Source organism: Bos grunniens, chromosome 6 (genome assembly GCF_055505025.1).
Source record: "Bos grunniens cultivar Pamir isolate PY7600 chromosome 6, Bosgru_T2T1.0, whole genome shotgun sequence".
NCBI lineage: Eukaryota > Metazoa > Chordata > Mammalia > Artiodactyla > Bovidae > Bos > Bos grunniens.
The window spans coordinates 92,972,827-92,992,421 of NC_141170.1; the positions used below are offsets into that span (position 1 = coordinate 92,972,827).

Sequence of the window (19,595 nt, forward strand, 5' to 3'; positions counted from 1 at the left end):
CTTGTCACAGTTCTCGGGTCTTGGACAGACCGTGTTATAGCTCTTAGACAAATTAGCGTTACAGCTCTGCGTTACAGCTCTATTTCATTTAGAAAATAGCAGGAAAATCCATCCTCGAGGCGTGAGGGCATGCTGACCCAAAGATGCGAAGAGAAGAGTGCCCCAGCGTGCGGGAGAGAGAGAGACCCCCCCGCCCATTGGCTCCTCTTTTTATGTCTTTTCCTGTCCCCTGGGCCTGCCCTGTGTAAGTTGGGCTAGCCAGGGGTGCTGTTTGTTCTACCTGAGGTCCTCACTGTGGTCCTTGGACCTTCCTTTGTTCTATTTTCACGGACTTGTCCTTTCCTTGTTTTTTAGCCACCGCCATTCTGGACTCCTGTTTCCTATTCTAACTACCTAACAGAAAGATACTAATATACCTCTCAATTTGGAACATCTTCATTAAAGGAAGAAAGAAGGATATGGTTCATCCTAGATAAGTGACAATTGCATAGCTCATATTCCAGTATTTGGTGGATCTGTTACAACATGTAAAGTAAATAATTTCAGCTATTGTCATGCTTTATATATATTTATCTTACAAGTTCCCAAGAAAACATTTCAGCTAACATTGACATATGCATAATGTTTCCCACTTAAGCTACCTAAGGGTCTTCATTCTTTATACATTAAAATAGTTCTGTTTTATTTAGAGGAGGTTGCTGTAAATTGTCATCTGTGCCCCCACGGAGGCTTCGGTGTAAGCTCACTTTGTAGCTTTGCTTCGTAGGACAACTTCTCAATGCTGGATGTAAATAAAGTGACTGTGTTTTCCAGATTTCATTAGACAGTTCTGACTGCAGATATTCTGCCTCATTGTTAGATTGTGATAGATTGTGTGTCTTAGTTTCACTTTGGAAAAGATGGTCCCCTTATGTAAGTAGAGATTGATTATAGCATGCAAAGGCAAGACTGTAGCAGAAATTATCCCTGAAATACCCTGACGTTTCCGTTTAGTTGGAATCAGAAATTAAAATACCTGGTTTGAAGTTGGTCACTCCTGGCCCAATACTTTCCACAATTCCTGCAGCCTCATGGCCAAGAATCACTGGGAAAACCCCCCCCTCAAATTGAGGATGGAGAATATGGGCATCAGAATGGCACAGGGCGGTGGCAATTATCTGCAAAGCAATCACAGACTTGAGTCCTGTTTCTGTAATTATATCAATAGGGTTGTTAGGATAATTTTAGGCCAATGACACCTTGAAACTTAACAACACTCATTGAGGTCAATAAAAGAACTGCATTTTGAAAAATAAAAAGAACAATTAAAAATATATTAGGATATATTCTTTCCTCTTAATGAATCTTTGTTTTCTTCCTTTCACTGTCCCTGAAAAATCACACAGAGAATTGGCAGTCACTGTCTCTAGGAGGGGAGAAATCAAAGGTAATAAAAGTCTATTAGAGGGAGTGCAGGGAACACAGGCTTCCAGGGCTTGTTCAGATTTTATTGAAACTAAATGAAATACAATTGAGGTAATAAACTTTTATAGTTAAAAGAGCTGTATCAAATAAAAGATTATCTTAATTAATTAGAAAGTATCCCTGCATTATTCTTCAAGATTCTGTTCATGAGGATATCTCATTCAGTCTCAGGCAAAATCTCTTACTGGGTGATCCCGAGGAAAAATATAAGCCAGGTCAACTGTAGGGAAAATAGAGAAATTGACCCACCTTGTCACCTATGATGCCTCTCTGCTCAGTACCGTCTCTTCTCCCTGCTCTCTCGCTTCTGTTCCCTCCTGTGAGCACCCAAGACCCTTAGCACTTCAGATCTTTTCTTATTTTGAACCAAACTCTCAATCTTCCTTTTAAAACATCTGTCAATACCTGGCAACTGGAAAACAAAAAGAAAACCTACCTAATTCTAATCTAATGTAAATTCCTGTGTCTGATTCTTATAATTCATCCCTCCTGGGAATAAATACCTGTTTTTGATGTGAACCTAAAAACGTAATTCCCCACAGTGGGAAACTCCTGAGACTCTCAGTCAAACCACGTAGGTCTGACCTGACCAAAGCCAAGTCAGAATTTGGTGTCTTGTTTATCCTGCCCTGGGAAACTCCATACTCACCTGGATTCGAACTTCATGATCCTTGGGGGGAGCTACCTCAACCTCTTCAATGCTGAGGGGCTTGTTTGCTTCCCAGGCGATAGCTGCTTTGCATTTAATAATCTGAGAAAGAGGGAGAAAGGAGGAAAGGGCGAGGGGTAAAGAACAGAAGGGAGGAAGAAAGACAGAAAGAAAAATATCGTGGAAAAAAGTGAAAGAACATGTTGATACCATTATTTCATGAAAGAGAGTTTTGGGGTTTGTGGCTGGATGTTATACATAGTTATTGTAAAGACAAGGGACCTTAATTGACAATAGGAAGTCAAAGTCTACATTATAGTCATTGCACTTTTAATTTTTGAAAAAAACAGGTGTTTTAAAATTTACCTTAATGTAAGGCCTTGATTTTTTCCCCTCTCCAGAACAGAGAGGATAAATTTATAGGATTTGGAGAGAGTAGATGACCAATATGTATTTTATGATTGAGCGATTGATTTATCAGCTCTGCATTACCTGAATCCTTATTGCTAGAGCGAATGTGTTTTACAACTTTGCTACTCAAAATGTGAACCTCCTTGACACTAGCAGTTATTAACATCATCTGGGAATTTGCTAGAGCTATAAGCCCTGTCCAAAATCCACTGAATCAAAACCTGCTTTTGAACAAGATCCCCATGTGATTCATTTGCACAAATAAGTTTAAGAGATGAGGCTTACATAATTATTAAATTTATCAGTGGAATGTACATTAAAGATTTTGTCCCTTTGAAACCTGGATAAAAATATATGAAAAGAAATTAAGCATTAAAGATTCTATAATCTATAATTTTAGCCCCTTAAAATTTTATTTTTAATTTTAAATATAAGTAATATTGAAGGAAAGTAGAAAGAAATAAACCTATACTTCATTCTAATGCTATTATGTTTACTTTTGGTATGATATTCCTAGTCTTTGTTCACATGAACATGTATTTTTGATACTTGTTATGCAATTTGAACTGTATTTTAAATATCATTAGTCTTATTATAAATTAAACATAGAAATGCAAATAAGAAAAAAAGAAACAAAACCCATCTGTAATTTTGTCTTCTACTTTATGATTTTGAGGTAGATCCTTTGAGCTTTTTCACTTGGGACAAAATTGTATGTAATATTTTATAATTTTTTTATACTTATTAATGAATATTTTTCCATATTCTTTTCTAAAATTTTAACAAATACAAATTTTATGATTATGGCACAGGTACTGAAATCTCTCTTTTTTGGGCTGCTATAAATAGTATTTAATTGAACACCCTTGTAGTAAGCATTTTGGCAAATTCAGTTATTTTCTAGAGTAAATTCCTAGCATGGAGGTCACTCATATCCTTTTGATCATCTTTATTTTTTTCTTCAGATTTATTAAAATATGATTGATATGCAGCCCTGTTTAAGTTCAAGGGGTATATAGGATAATGATCTGACATACATATATGATAAATGATTACTACAGTGGGATTAGTGAACATCCATCATCTCATATAGACATAAAATTAAAGAAAGAAAAAAAGTTTTTCCTGTGATAACTCTTAGAATTTACCTTCTTAACAACTTTTAAGTATAACATTCAGCAGTGTTGATTATATTTACCATGTTGTACATTATATCTCTACTACTTATTTGTCTTATAACTGGAGGTTTGGAAGTTTGTACCTTTTGACTACATGCAATTCTTTCTCTCCATCCCCCTCCACCCCCGCACTCCCTGCCCCCACCCTGCTTCTGGTAACCACAAACCCGACCTCTTTTTCTATTTGTTTTTGAAGTATAATTGGTCTCTGCTTTTTTAATATGCTGTCTAGATTGGTCATAGCTTTTCTTCCAAGGAACAAGTATCTTTTAATTTCTTGGCTGCAGTCACCATCTGCAGTCATTTTGGAGCCTAAGAAAATAAAGTCTCTCACTGTTTCCATTGTTTCCCCATCTATTTGCCATGAAATGATGGGATCGGATGCCATGATCTTAGTTTTCTGAATGTTGAGTTTTAGAATCATTGGAAGGAATGATGCTGAAGCTGAAACTCCAATACTTTGGCCACCTGATGTGCAGAACTGACTCATTGGAAAAGACCCTGATGCTGGGAAAGATTGAAGGTGGGAGGAGAAGGGGATGACAGAGGTTGCGATGGTTGGATGGCATCACTGACTCGATGGACATGAATTTGAGTAAGCTCTGGGAGTTGGTGATGGACAGGGAAGCCTGGCGTGCTGTGGTCCACGGGGTCACAAATAGTCCAACATGACTGAGTAACAGAACTGAACTGAATGTTCATTGTGTGTGTGTGTGTTCGTGTGTGGATATACCACATCTTCTTTATCCATATATCTCTTGATGGGAACTTAGCTTCTTTTTCCGGCTGGCCATGTGGCATGCAGAATCTTAGTTCCCTGACCAGGAATTGAACCCGTGCCCTTGCAGTGGAAGTGTAGAGTCCTAACCACTGGACCTCCAAGGAATTCCCTGGGACTTAGCTTTTGATCAGCTTTAAATTGCTGCTTTCTGAGAGCAATACCCAAGGAAACTTCTTTTAGCAGATGTATAAAGAGACATGCTGCTAAGTCACCTTAGTCATGTCCGACTCTGTGCGATCCCAGAGACAGCAGCCCACCCGGCTCCGCTGTCCCCGGGACTCTCCAGGCAAGAACACTGGAGTGGGTTGCCATTTCCTTCTCCAATGCATGAAAGCGAAAAGTGAAGTGAAGTCGCTCAGTTGTGTCCGACTCCTAGGGACCCCATGGACCACAGACCACCAGGCTCCTCCGTCCATGGGATTTTCCAGGCAAGAGTCCTGGAGTGGGGTGCCATTGCCTTCTACAATAAAGAGACATGCACACACACAAAATCCCAAAAGAATTGATCAAAGAAATTGTATATTTGCTTACTTTTCCCTTGGTGCCCATTTTCTTTGGGAAATTTGCCTTGGAAGTTTCTCTCAAAGTTTCTCTCTGATTTAAGAAGCTCTTCTACTTCTATCCAGGGTGTTCCATGTCCTGTAATGAATTGACTTTGAATAAATACCATTTCAGCTCTTGTGTTCTCCAATCATTTTCTCTCCTTTTTGTTTGCTGTAATCTGAAACTTTGCCCTTCTATTCACGTCATCATTTGTGCTATCTTGTTTCAGCTGCAAACCCTCATTTCTTCCAAATGTTATTGGGAGATTTTTGTTTACTTGTTTTTTTTCTTCCTTTATTGCAAAATATAAGATAACATAGAAAAGGTCATTAAACTTATTGGATAAGTCAACAGATAATTATAAAGGTCATTAAAGCTATTAGATAAGTTATCATATAGTTATAAAATTAACAAACATCTCCAGTGCCTCAGAATCCCTCCTATATCCATCCTTCTCTTTCACAATGCTAGTAATAATTTTCTTGCATTTCTTTTATGATTTATGCTTCTCTATACAATATAGTTTAGTTTTACAGATTAGAAGTTATATGGATAGAGTCATGTGTTCTTTCATGGCTTTTTTCCCTCTCAACTATTTTTGTGAGATTTAGCCACATTGGCTATAGCTACACTTTATTTTAATTATTGTAGAGTATTCCATTATATGAATACTGTAGAGTATTCCATTATATGAATTGACCACAATTTTTTCATCCATTTTCTGTTGTATAGTGAATCAGGATTGCTTAAAAATTCCTTTCATGTATTCTTGTTGTGTTTGTGCTTGAGTTTCCTTAGGGAAAGTTCAGGGCTTTTATGCAACCAACATACCCTATTAAGGTGAAGCCACCTGTTAAAATATTGAAATACTTTTCATCCTGTTGATAAAAAGCCATAGTATTCTACTATCTTCTCCAGAGAGATAGTAGAACTATCTTTATATTTGTTAAAACTTTAACTAATATTCTATTATTGACTAAGTTTTTCTATCACAATGTTTAGAAGTATGATTTTTACTCTTCGTTTCTACTTTCTCACTACTCATGGTTTCACTTCTCTACTTGTCTGGTTTCCATCTCTATATTTTAATTGAAAATTCTTTGGAAAATTGTCAGTGGCCTCATTTTTTAAAAAGTGACCTTTAAAAATTTCTTTCTAGTGTTTCTTATTTTATTTTTATGACTTCTTTCTCTTTAATCCAAACTTCTGCCAGGAGTTTCTGTGTGCTCCTAGATGTTTCTGTTTTTTTAGATGTTTCTATTTTAATAGTGTTCACGGAATAATTTCATCTTCTTTCTTGACTCCAGGCTCCTTTCTCTAACTTGCCTGTTTTGGCACTAGCATCTCCAATCTTCTGAAACCCCGCTTGACCTTGCTTTCTGCATTGTTTACAAGCTTTGTGTATTCTACCTCTCGTGTGCCTTTCATTTCCCTTTTTCTGTTTTTATTATTACATGTAGACAAGATAGATAAGAGTAATCTTACTTATTGCTTATGTCATCACTATAGCCTTTTTTTAAAAACTGATTTTCCTATGCAGAGCTGCCTCTGCCAGTCTGTGTTTCAAAATGTTGTTAGATGAGTACTCTCTCTTTTTTTTTTTTTCCGGCTATGTATCTAGGGTTCTTTATTCTCCACAGAGTGATACGTGCTAAGGTGGGTTGGGCTTGGGCCGATGTCCCCATATGTACAGAACTGAATAAAATGGGTCTCTGAGAAGAAGTCTGATTTGCCTTGATGTGGAGGGGAGCTGGGGAGGATGGAGATGAATGTGACAACCAGGATGTGTTCAGTCCTGTGCTGGTTCTGGCCTGGAATGTAGGGAGTTATGGCAGCTCTCAGGGTGGTCACTACCAGGTAGGGGTGGCCTGCCAGGCTTGGAGGGCCTTTTGTACCACATCTTCCCACTGGGCATCTGATATCTCATGAGCCCAGGCAGGAACCCCTGGTGTAGGCAGGCTTATGCCAGCCATTGTCCTTTTCACCAGCTCTACGTGTTCTGGGTCCATGGGAATAGAGCTGTGGTTGTTCAATGTTGTATCTCCCTGCTCATCTTCGTCCTCACTTTCTAGTGGTGGGTCCGGCAGGCGAATGAAGCCCCAGGGCCTGGGTCCGATCTTGAATATCAGCAACTACATCTTCTCCATCCCCCACTGGTGCCAGTTCCACCTCCTCTTGTTCAGGATCTTGGTTCAGAGGCTGGTAGGAGTAGCCAGCTGGTCCTGCCCCTGTTTCCTCTTGTTCTTCCTCTGGTTCCTCACTGCTCCAATCCTCTGTGCCTTCCGTGGGGCCCTGATGTGGCCCCAGTTTCTCAGTCTGATTGGGGAAGATACGTTCAGGACCCACAGTGTCTCCCCCTAGAACTACTGCTGCCATCGGGCAGGGGCTGCTCAGAGCCCACGACCCAACCCTAGATGAGTATTTTCAACAATTTTTACTATATCATTCTCTTCATCTAAAACCATCAAGAACTCTCCTACTGAATTCTCATTCTGGCATTCAAGACCATTTATCTACAACCCAGTCTGTGTTTCAGAACTTATCTTCCAGCTCTCCTCCAATGTACTGTGTGCCTGCCTTCCTGCCTCCATGATTTTGTCTAAACTGGTTCCCCTGATTAGAACACCTACTGCTGCCAGTTCTTCCTACTAAACGAACATATTCTTTGTTTTTAAAGATTCATTTGTTTTTGCTTATACTGGGTCTTCCTTGATGTGTGCCAGCTTTCTGTAGTTGCGGTGGAGTGGGGGAGCTACTCTTTAGTTGCAGTTGCGTGCTCCTCATTGTGGTGACTTCTCTTGTGAAGCATGTGCTCCAGGGTGCCTGGGCTCAGTAGTTGTGGCCCATGCCCTTAGTTGCCCACAGCATGTGGGGCAAGGGGGGCATGATCCCTTTCCAGACCAGGGGTCATTGAACCAGTGTCCTCTGCATTGGTAGGTGGGTTCTTAACCTCTGGGCCACCAGGGAAGCCCTGAACTTATTCAGGACCTTAAGAACATATTCTTAAAAAAGATCTTTTTTTTCTTTGAATCTCTACAGCATTTATTGTGTTTCCATCTCCTTACTGCTCACACATAGATAGCTACATGAAGCAAAACGACTCTGTCTCCAGCCTCCAGTGTCCTTAACTATAATGATTGTATTTACTTACATTTTACACCCTTCACAGAGTACTTCAGAGTCCTGAAAGATACTAGGTACTTAGTAAGTGCTGGGCAAATTGAGTATTTACCTTGGAAACCCAATATGCTTTAACATATTTTCTGAATGCTAGGTATTTACCTTCTTTCTGCCTTTCTTTTTGTGCTGCACTTTGATGAGCTTCTTTGAAGATGCGGACTGTCTTTTATATTCTTTCATAAAGAACCTGCTAAGAAGTGTTTTGAGTGGAAACTGGGTAAGAGATTTCGAATGGTAGAACCCTGGGATTTTGAATGTGAAGGTGTCTTCCAATTCTAAAATTAATATTGTAGATTCTTTCCATGAGGATGGCTTTACCTTTTCTAACAGTTGATTTTCAGACTTGTGTTGTTCTCAAAATTTCCAATGTTACATATGTTTAAAAGTATAATCTCTCACCCATTGAATTAATATATACATTATTTTAATAGTAATTCATTAATCTCAGTATAAACACCCAAACAACATATTTGGGATCCATAAATGTTCAAATTGAATTTGTTCTGTTTCTGCACAAACTAGCTCTTGCTTTTTAATGCACATTTCCTCTATTTCCTATATATAATTATGCTTCTTTGATTTTAGTTTTTTTTTTTTTTTTTTGCAAGTTAAAATATCTGATATCAGTTCTTTCAGTTCCTCAGTCATGTCCAACTCTTTGTGACCCCATGGACCGCAGCACGCCAGGCCTTCCTGTCCATCACCAACTCCTGGAGTTTACCCAAACTCATGTTCATTGAGTTGGTGATGCCATCCAACCATCTCAACCTCTGTCGTCCCCTTCTCCTCCCACCTTCAATCTTTCCCAGCATCAGGGTATTTTCAAATGAGTCAGCTTTTCACATGAGGTGGCCAAAGTGCTGGAGTTTCAACTTCAGCATCAGCCCTACCAATGAACACCCAGGACTGATCTCCTTTAGGATGGACTGGTTGGATCTCCTTGCAGTCCAAGAGACTCTCAAGAGTCTTCTCCAACATCGATTCTTCGGTGCTCAGCTTTCTTCACAGTCCAACTCTCACATCCATACATGACTCCTGGAAAAACCATAGCCTTGACTAGATGGACCTTTGCTGGCAATGTAATGTCTCTGTTTCTTCCTATGCTGTCTACATTGGTCATAACTTTCCTTCCAAGGAGTAAGCGTCTTTTAATTTCATGGCTGCCATAACCATCTGCAGTGATTTTGGAGCCCCCAGAAATAAAGTCAGCCACTGTTTCCCCATCTATTTCCCATGAAGTGATGGGACCAGATGCCGTGATCTTAGTTTTCTGGACGTTGAGCTTTAAGCCCCTTTTCACTCTTCTCTTTCACTTTGATCAAGAGGCTCTTTAGTTTCTCTTCACTTTCTGCCATAAGGGTGGTGTCATCTGCATATCTGAAGTTATTGGTATTTCTCCTGGCAATCTTGATTCCAGCTTCTGCTTCTTCCAGCCCATCGTTTCTCATGATGTACTCTGCATAGAAGTTAAATAAGCAGGGTGACAATATAGAGCCTTGATGTACTCCTTTTCCTATTTGGAACCAGTCTATTGTTCCATGTCCAGTTCTAACGGTTGCTTTCTGACCTGCATACAGATTTCTGAAGAGGCAGGTCAGGTGGTCTGGTATTTCCATCTCTTTCAGATTTTCCACAGGTTACTGTGATCCACACAAAGGCTTTGGCATAGTCAATAAAGCAGAAATAGATGTTTTTCTGGAACTCTCTTGCTTTTTCGATGATCCAGCGGATGTTGGCAATTTGATCTCTGGTTTCTCTGTCTTTTCTAAAACCAGCTTGAACATCTGGAAGTTCATGGTTCACATATTGCTGAAGCCTGGCTTGGAGAATTTTGAGCATTACTTTACTAGCATGTGAGATGAATGCAATTGTGCAGTAGTTTGAGCATTCTTGGCATTGCCTTTCTTTGGGATTAGAATGAAAACTGACCTTTTCCAGTCCTGTGGCCACAGCTGAGTTTTCCAAATTTGCTGGCATATTGAGTGTAGCGCTTTCACAGCATCATCTTTTAGGATTTGAAATAGCTCAACTGGAATTCCATCACCTCCCCTAGCTTTGTTCATAGTGATGCTTTCTAAGGCCCACTTGACTTCACATTCCAGGATGTCTGGCTCTAGGTGAATGATCACAATGTCATGATTATCTGGGTCATGAAGATCTTTTTTGTATAGTTCTTCTGTGTATTCTTGCCACCTCTTCTTAATATCTTCTGCTTCTGTTAGGTCCCTACCATTTCTGTCCTTTATCGAGCCCATCTTTGCATGAAATGTTCCCTTGGTATCTCTAATTTTCTTGAAGAGATCTCTAGTCTTTCCCATTCTATTGTTTTCCTCTATTTCTTTGCATTGATCGCGAAGAAAGGCTTTCTTATCTCTCCTTGCTATTCTTTGGCACTCTGCATTAAAATAGAAATCCAAAAAAGAGTGTATATATGTGTGTGTGTGTGTGTGTGTGTGTGTGTGTGTGTGTGTATATATATATATATCTGATTCACTTTGCTGTATAGCAGAAACTAACATTGTGAAACAACTATACTTCAATAAAAATTAATTAATAAAAAATTTGCCTCTAATCCAACAGCTAATATTCTCAGAAATCACCAATCACAACTGTAACAGAATGTGCATGTCAAATGGGATATAAGCTTGCCTTCCATTATTAAACTGACTGTGTAGTCAAAAATGTCTATAAGAAAATAAAATTATGCTTCTATATCTCAGTGGAGTTCAAATTATGAAATTCATGTTGTGTTTCATGTCAGCTTTCCTGTTAACATATTAATTTCAAAAATTATTGGCTGTGCTTAATATCAACTCCTGACTTTTAATAAAGAAAGCCTAAATATTAAAAAAAAATGTAGGCTGTAATTTCTTAACATTTCCCTCATTTGTCCTTCTAGTCACATAACTACCATTGTAGTTTATTTCTTCAGTATTTCTTCTTTGTTTTTAAAAAATGAGATAAATTCATTTAGCATAAAACTCAGCATTTTGACCATTTTAAAGTATGCAGCTTAGTGATTGTTAAGTATATTTACAATATTATGCAGCCATCATGAATACTAATTCCAGAATTTTCATCACCCCAAAAAGAAACCCGATACTTAGTAGTTTATTTATCCCTTTGCCTATCCTTAGCGCAACCACTAATCCACTTTCTGCCTTTGTAAATTTGCCTATCCTGGACACTTTATTTAAATGGAATCTTACAGTGTATGGCCTTTTGCATTTTCACTTATCATAATGTTTTCAAGTTTCATTCATATTGTAACATGCATCAGTATGTCCTTTTTTATTGCCAAATAATATTATATTGTATGGATATACCACTATTTATTTATATTTTTTCAGTTGATGAATATATTTTTTCCCTTATTGGCTGTTACAAATAAATATTCTGCTAAAATATTCATGTATGTTTTTTCATGTAGAAAACATCTTTTCAATTCTTTTGAGTATATAGCTAGGAATGAAATTGCTAAGTTAACTCTGTGTGTAACTTTTGAGCAACTGCCAACGTTTTCGTCATGGTTGCACCATTTAACTTTTCAACTAGCAATGTATGAGGCTTCCAGTTTCTCTACTCTTCATCCATACTTGCTTTTTTTTTTTTCTTTCATTGTAGCCATCCTAGCAGGTGTGAAATAGTATTCCTCACTGTTTCTTGAATGGTATTTCTCTCACAACTTCTTCATTGACCTCCTAGTCTCTTACTTCTTCAAAATAGATTTCCAAAGGGACATTAAAATCATTTAATTTCCTATTCAAAAATCTAAATGGTTGCATAATAGATCTATCAAATTAGATATGAATTTGCTATCCTGTAACTCAAGGATTTTTAACCTACTAATATGTATGGAGCTACACTTTAGGAGCTAATGCATTAGTTTTCAACAAAGCTGAAAAGTTCAGCTGTCACCTGATTATCTCTTGCTGCTGCTGCTAAGTCGCGTCAGTCGTGTCCGACTCTGTGCGACCCCAGAGATGGTAGCCCACCAGGCTCCCCCGTCCCTGGGATTCTCCAGGCAAGAACACTGGAGTGGGTTGCCATTTCCTTCTCCAGTGCATGAAAGTGAAAAGTGAAAGTGAAGTCGCTCAGTCATGTCCGATTCTTAGCGACCCCATGGACTTCAGCCTACTAGGCTCCTCCATCCATGGGGTTTTCCAGGCAAGAGTACTGGAGTGGGGTGTCTTTTTACCCTCCTTTGTTAATTTTGTTTCCTGTACCTCCAGTTCTGTAGGTGAAATTACTACTTTTCCTTCAAGGCTTATCTCAGAAATCATCTTCCAAATGAAGCCTCTTCTGATCTTTCCATTCTTTCCCTTCTTTTGAACATCCAGGGCAATTGGTATGTTTTTTACACCATCTATCCTATTCTGCCTTATAATCTGAAACACTGAGTTCTTTCCTTGACCTTCCTCCTTAGTACAAAGACTTACTCATCTTGTGTCTCTGCAGTGCCTTACACATATAAAATATTTAATAATGATCAACTAATTTGAAATTGTTCAATGGTTTAACAGATATTAGATGAACTTTTTGAGGTACAGAATGCTGTGTGGTACTGAAATGTAGCAGGACCCTATGTTCCTTCTTCCTCATGTCCTCTGCCAGCCTTTTGTCTGTGGAAAAACTTTCAGTTCAGTTCAGTCGCTCAGTAGTGTCCGACTCTTTGCAACCCCATAAATCGCAGCACGCCAGGCCTCCCTGTCCATCACCAACTCCTGGAGTTCACTCAGACTCATGTCCATCTAGTCAGTGATGCCATCCAGCCATCTCATCCTCTGTCGTCCCCTTCTCCTCCTGCCCCCAATCCCTCCCAGCATCAGGGTCTTTTCCAATGAGTCAACTCTTCGCATGAGGTGGCCGAAGTACTGGAGTTTCAGCTTCAGGATCATTCCCTCCAAAGAAATCCCAGGGCTGATCTCCTTCAGAATGGACTGATTGGATCCCCTTGCAGCCCAAGGGACTCTCAAGAGTCTTCTCCAACACCACAGTTCAAAAGCATCAATTCTTCGGCGCTCAGCCTTCTTCACAGTCCAACTCTCATATCCATACATGACCACAGGAAAAACCATAGCCTTGACTAGAAGGACCTTTGTTAGCAAAGTAATGTTTCTGCTTTTGAATATGCTATCTAGGTTGGTCATAACTTTCCTTCCAAGGAGTAAGCGTCTTTTAGTTTCATGGCTGCAGTCACCATCTGCAGTGATTTTGGAGCCCCCAAAAATAAAGTCTGACACTGTTTCCATTGTTACCCCATCTATTTCCCATGAAATGATGGGACCGGATGCCATGATCTTCGTTTTCTGAATGTTGAGCTTTAAGCCGACTTTTTCACTCTGCTCTTTCACTTTCATCAAGAGGCTTTTTAGTTTCTCTTCACTTTCTGCCATAAGGGTGGTGTCATCTGCATGTCTGAGGTTATTGATATTTCTCCCGGCAATCTTGATTCCAGCTTGTGTTTCTTCCAGTCCAGCGTTTCTCATGATGTACTCTGCATAGAAGTTAAATAAGCAGGGTGATAAAATACAGCCTTGACGTACTCCTTTTCCTATTTGGAACCAGTCTGTTGTTCCATGTCCAGTTCTAACTGTTGCTTCCTGACCTGCATATAGGTTTCTCAAGAGGCAGGTCAGGTGGTCTGGTATTCCCATCTCTTTCAGAATTTTCCACAGTTTATTGTGATCCACACAGATTAAATTTATTTTATCCACACAAATTAAATTTATTTATTAAATTAAATTTTCCACACACTGTCTGTGTGGAAAAACTTTGGCCAAAGGATAAATTTAATCAGAAGTGAGAAAAAGCAGAAGCAAAGAAAAACAATCTGACAAGACTAATCATGAAAATTTTGCACCTTGTTTTATGTCCTTGGATATGTTCCAGTGCCTCTTGGTTTATAGTCTATGGGAACTTGGATAGAATTTGTACTCTGCTATTGTGTGAAAATTGTATAATTTAAATTATGTTGTATTGGTTCATGGTATACACTATCCTTCTACTTTTCTGTGTATTCATTCTATTAATTTTTGAGAGTTTTATATTGAAATGCCAACTAAAAGTCTTATTTTAAAAAAAAGGGGAGGGGGGGGACAAGATGGCAGAGGAGTAGGTGGATGTGAAGTACATTTCTCTCCACGGATACATCAAGAATACACCTTCAGACACACAAGTGCATGCAGAACACTAGCTGAGAGTGGACAGGAGTACCTGACAAGTGGAAAAGAATATATAGAACCATGCAAAACTCAGTAGGACAAAGGAACTAGGGGGAAAAACAGGAGTGTTAGTAGGACTGGACCTGCCCTCAGCGGGTGGGGGACCTGAAGCAGGAGTTCAATCCCCACACTGGGGCAACTGTCTGAGTCAGAGGAGAAACATTTAAGGCTGAGAGTGGAACAGCTGACCTGTGGCAGCCTAAATGGAATGAGAATCAGACGGTCCTTGCCACAGCCATACATACCCCAGACAGGAACCCTGGTTCCCTGGAAGGTGCAGTGGCTGGGAGCTGGAGTTTAGGGATTGTGGAGCAATCCCAGAGTGAGGGCTGCTGTTGACTGCAGAGAGGCAGACTGAGGGGATGTGAGGGAGGAGATCGTGGTGGGAAATGCTGGTGGAGGAAAGTCAGGCAGCCATGGAAGCAAGGCAGTACTGCTAAGTCTACACGCAGAGGGTGGAGCCATCACCATAGCCTCTCTCTCCTCACATGCCAGCATCGGCAGGTGAACAATAGAAAGGCTGGCCCATCAAACACGTGATGCACTGAACTATGGAGTAGGACCCCACCCACGGTGCCCCTTTAAGTGCCTGATGCACTGACCAACAGAGAAGGACCCAGGCAAGGGAGCCCTTTAAGTACCTGAATGGGCAGAGCTATGGAGAAAGACTGGCCAAAGAAGCCTTCTGTTTGTCAGCTACAGTTCAGTTCAGTTCAGTCGCTCAGTCGTGTCCGACTCTTTGTAACCCCATGAACTGCAGCACGCCAGGCCTCCCTATCCATCACCAACTCCTGGAGTTCACTCAAACTCACGTCCATCTAGTCGATGATGCCATCCAGCCATCTCATCCTCTGTTGTCCCCTTCTCCTCCTGCCCCCAATCCCTCCCAGCATCAGAGTCTTTTCCAATGAGTCAACTCTTCGAATGAGGTGGCCAAAGTACTGGAATTTCAGCTTTAGCATCATTCCTTCCAAAGAAATCCCAGGGCTGATCTCCTTCAGAATGGACTGGTTGGATCTCCTTGCAGTCCAAGGGACTCTCAAGAGTCTTCTCCAACATCACAGTTCAAAAGCATCAATTCTTCGGCGCTCAGCTTTCTTCACAGTCCAACTCTCACATCCACACATGACCACTGGAAAAACCATAGCCTTGACTATATGGACCTTTGTTGGCAAAGTAATGTCTCTGCTTTTGAATATGCTATCTAGGTTGGTCATAACTTTCCTTTTAAGGAGTAAGCGTCTTTTAATTTCATGGCTGCAATCACCATCTGCAGTGAGCGACAAGAGGCTTGAAAAAAGACTTTGATAGGGCCATAGCTCCTGCACCTGAGGCAGTCCATGTCCCTGCACACTTGGCGCCACCAGGGTCCCTGCAAGCCAAGCATCTGTGCCACCCTCATGCTCAATTCTCACTGGGGCAGAGCTGCCACAGGCAAAAAATGTCTTGCATCTGTGTGTGCAGGGTCACTTCAGTCATGTTGGACTCTTTGTGACCCTGTAGACTGTGTGGTCTGGCAGGCTTCTCTATCAAGGAGAGGGTTTCTCCAGGTAAGAATGCTGGAGCGTATTGGCCAATACTTGTTGCTGTACCCTTCTAGAGCACTATATTTCCTGTTGCCCTAGCTGTCAACTCCGCTGAGTACCTGGTGCTGCCAGAACCCCTGTGACCCAAGCAGCTGCACCACCTCCACGCTTGGCCCTCGCAGGGGCAAACCCAAATCCTTCAGGGCAGCCTCAGGAGCAAACCCCAGTGGATGACTCACATATAGAGGTGGAAATAAAACCATAATTGAAAACCAGGGGCAGTGTGGCTAAGGAAGAAGACCCAAAACCTTCCCACTAGCTGTACAAGCTGCAGATTAAATCCACATGATCAACTAGGCAGACTCTGTGTCTATGGAATATATAAAAGGACATTGAGAACTCCCACAAAAGAAAACACACTAGTTCTGATAGCTGTGGGCATTGGAGGCAAGAATACACAGGAGTAGGACCAGATTAGAATCTGAGCTGCCCCCAAAGCAGGTCCAGAGATCAGCACAGAGTTGGAGGGCATCCTAGGGAGGTAAGGTGTCCTGTGACTCCCAGAGAGGGAAAGAACTCTGACAGAAGTGACTCAAGAAAAACACTTATTATTCTTATGTTTTGACTTGTTCTACAGATTCTTTTGGATTTTTTTTCTTTTTTCTCCCCTTTTTTCCCTCCCCTCTATTGTAGTTGTCAATTTTATTGGCTCTATGGAATCCAATTAAGCTTTTTTATTCTCAGTCACATTTTTTATTGTTATAAACCTCTGCCTCTATGTTGGACTTTTGCAGTTCTGTGGAGTTTCTCTCTCTCTCTCTCTTTTTTTTTTTTTCTTTTCTCTTTTTCTAATTTTAATTTTAAAAAATCGATTATTATTTTTTCTACATTTATTCCTTTGTTTGCTTTTCCTACTGTTCTTTCCCCTTGCAGTTAATCTTTAATGTATATAAATATTCTTTATCCATCTCTATTTAACTTTTCATATCTATTCTTTCCTTCTTTTCTTTCTCTCCTTTCCTCTCAACATATTTGTTAGTTTTATTTCCATTGCTTTATTCCCCAATTGGCACCTTGCTTTAATTTTGTTTTCTAATTCATGCTTTAGTTAGTTTTGCTCTGGTAGATATAATTTTTGGTTTCCTTCTGGGTCAATCTATTGTACTTTATTTTTGTTGGACTGTTTTGATTTTGCTTATGGGTGTATATATATGTGTGTGTGTATATTCACTCACACTTTTTTTGTTGTTATAAACCTCTGCCTCTACATTGGGCTTTTGCAATTCTGTGAAGTTTTCTTTTTTTCCCTTTTTTCTTTTCTCTTTTTTATAATTTTAATTTTAATTCTTTTAAACCTATTTTTTTCTACATTTATTCCTTTGTTTGCCTCTCCTACTGTTCTTTTCCCCTTGCAGTTAACCTTGTAGTTAATCTTCATCTACCTCTGTTTAACTTTGCTTATCTATTCTTTCTTTCTTTCCTTTCCTCTCAATATATTTGTTAGTTTTGTTTTCATTGCTTTATTCCCCCTTGGCACCTTGCTTTAGTTTTGTTTTCTAGTTTTTGCTTTAGTTAGTTTTGTTCTTAACTGGTGAATATAATATTTGATTTCCTTTGTTCATTGGGTCAGTCTACTGTACTTTATTTTTGTTGGAGTTTTTACTTTGTTCATGGGTGCGTATGTATATGTGTATATTCATTATTTTAATTATTATTTCATTATTTTGTAACTGCCATTTGTCTGGGGTTCATCTTTGGTTTCTCATTTTTAGATATTTAGTTTAATCTCACTGAATGCCATAACAAACCACTTGTGGAATCTTTATTCCTGACCAGAGATCAAGCCCTGAGTCTTTGGAGTGGGAGCACTGACTCAAAGACCCTAGACTACCAGAGAACTAACCCTGCTGCTGCTGCTGCTGCATCGCTTCAGTCGTGTCTGACTCTGTGCGACCCCATAGACGGCAGCCCAGCAGGCTCCCGCATCCCCTAGGGTGTATCAAATAGTGAGAACTCACACAAAGGAAACCTCTTGAATACAAGACTCAGTATCACCCAACCACCAGAAGCACCCTGTGTAGGAAGTCTCATCTACACAACAAACAAAACAAAAATACAAACCCAATCATCAGTAGACAGGAGTACCACCTCACTCAGCCTTGCCCATCAGAGGCAAAACAAACAAACAAACAAAAACTCAGCACAAATTTCACACTATATGAAACTTACACAAACCACTGGACCAAACTTAGGAGGGTAGAAACCAAAAGGAAGAAAGAATTCAACCTTCTTCAAGGAAAGAATTCAACTTTCCTTGAAGCCTGGGAAAAGGAGACCTCAAACACAATAAGTTAAGAAAAATAATGAAAAGGCAGAGAAATAATACAAAATGAAGGAATAAACTAGAAACACAGAAGTCCAAATAAATGAAGAGGAAATAGGCAAACTACCTGAAAAAGAATTCAGAATAATGATAGTAAAGATGATAAAAAACCTGGAAAATAAAATGGAGAAAATGCAAGAACCCGTTAATAAAGACCTAGAAGAATGAAAGAATAAACATACAGAGACAAACAACATAATTACTGAAAAAAATACTCTAGAAGGAGTCAATAACAGAATATCTGAAGCAGAAGACGAATCAGTGAGCTGGAAGATAAAGTGGTAGAAATAGCTTCTGAAGAGCAGAATAAAGTAAAAAGAATGAAGAGAATGGAGGATAGTCTCAGAGACCTCTGGGACAATATAAAACACACAAACATTCTTATTATAGGTGTCCCAGAAGAAGCGAAAAAGAAAGGGTATGAGAAAATTTTTGAAGATGTTATAGTTGAAAATTTCCCCAAGATGGAAAAGGAAATAGTTAATCAAGTCCAAGAGTCCCATACAGAATAAATCCAAGGAGAAACATGCCAAGACACACAGTAATCACATTAACAAAGACTAAACACAATGAAAATATTAAACGAAGCCAAAGAGAAGCAACAAGTAACATACAAGGGAAATCCCATATGCTTAACAGCTGATCTTTCAGCAGAAACTCTACAGGCCAGAAGTGAATGGCAGGATATATTTAAAGTACTGAAAGGGAAAAATCTACAACCAAGATTACCGTACCTGGCAAGGATCTCATTCAAAATTGATGGAGAAATCAAACTTTTCAGACAAGCAAAAGTTAAAAGAATTCAGTACCACAAAACCAGCTTTACAACAAATGTTAAAGGGAGTTATATAGTCAAGAAATACAAGAGAAGAAAAAAGATCTACAAAATCAACCCCAAGCAATTAAGAAAATGGCAATAGGAATATATATATCAATAATTACTTTAAATGTAAATGGATTAAATGCTCCAACCAAAAGACACAGGCTGGCTGAATGGATACAAAAACAAGACCCCATATATATGCTGTCTACAAGAAACCCACTTCAGACCTAAAGATGCATATAGACTGAAAGTGAGAGTGTGGAAATATATATTCCATGCAAATGGGAAGCAAAAGAAAGCAGGAGTAGCAATCTTCATATCAGACAAAATAGACCTTAAAATAAAGAAGATTACAAGAGATAAGGAAGGACACTACATAATGATCAAGGGGTCAATCCAAGAGGAAGACATAAAAATTGTAAATATCTGTGCA

The 19,595-nt window shown here is 39.4% G+C and overlaps 1 protein-coding gene and 1 pseudogene across 2 annotated transcripts in view; both read right to left on the bottom strand.

Moving 5' to 3' along the window:
* The window catches only part of ADH4 (alcohol dehydrogenase 4 (class II), pi polypeptide), a 32,264-nt gene extending 27,142 nt beyond the window's left edge, over nucleotides 1–5,122 (bottom strand). The window contains exons 1-3 of the mRNA XM_086406699.1: nucleotides 5,015–5,122; nucleotides 2,114–2,215; nucleotides 1,016–1,157 (exon numbers count right to left, since the gene is read on the bottom strand). Coding sequence (XP_086262825.1) covers nucleotides 1,016–1,157; nucleotides 2,114–2,215; nucleotides 5,015–5,032 — 262 coding nt within the window. The 5' untranslated portion in view covers nucleotides 5,033–5,122. The remainder of the gene's footprint in view (nucleotides 1–1,015; nucleotides 1,158–2,113; nucleotides 2,216–5,014) is intronic.
* Nucleotides 5,123–6,617: 1,495 nt separating this feature from the next.
* Nucleotides 6,618–7,506, bottom strand: LOC147371010 (male-enhanced antigen 1 pseudogene; annotated as a pseudogene). The gene has a single exon (XR_015165699.1). The product of XR_015165699.1 is annotated as a male-enhanced antigen 1 pseudogene (transcript).
* Between the last annotated feature and the right edge of the window lie 12,089 nt (nucleotides 7,507–19,595).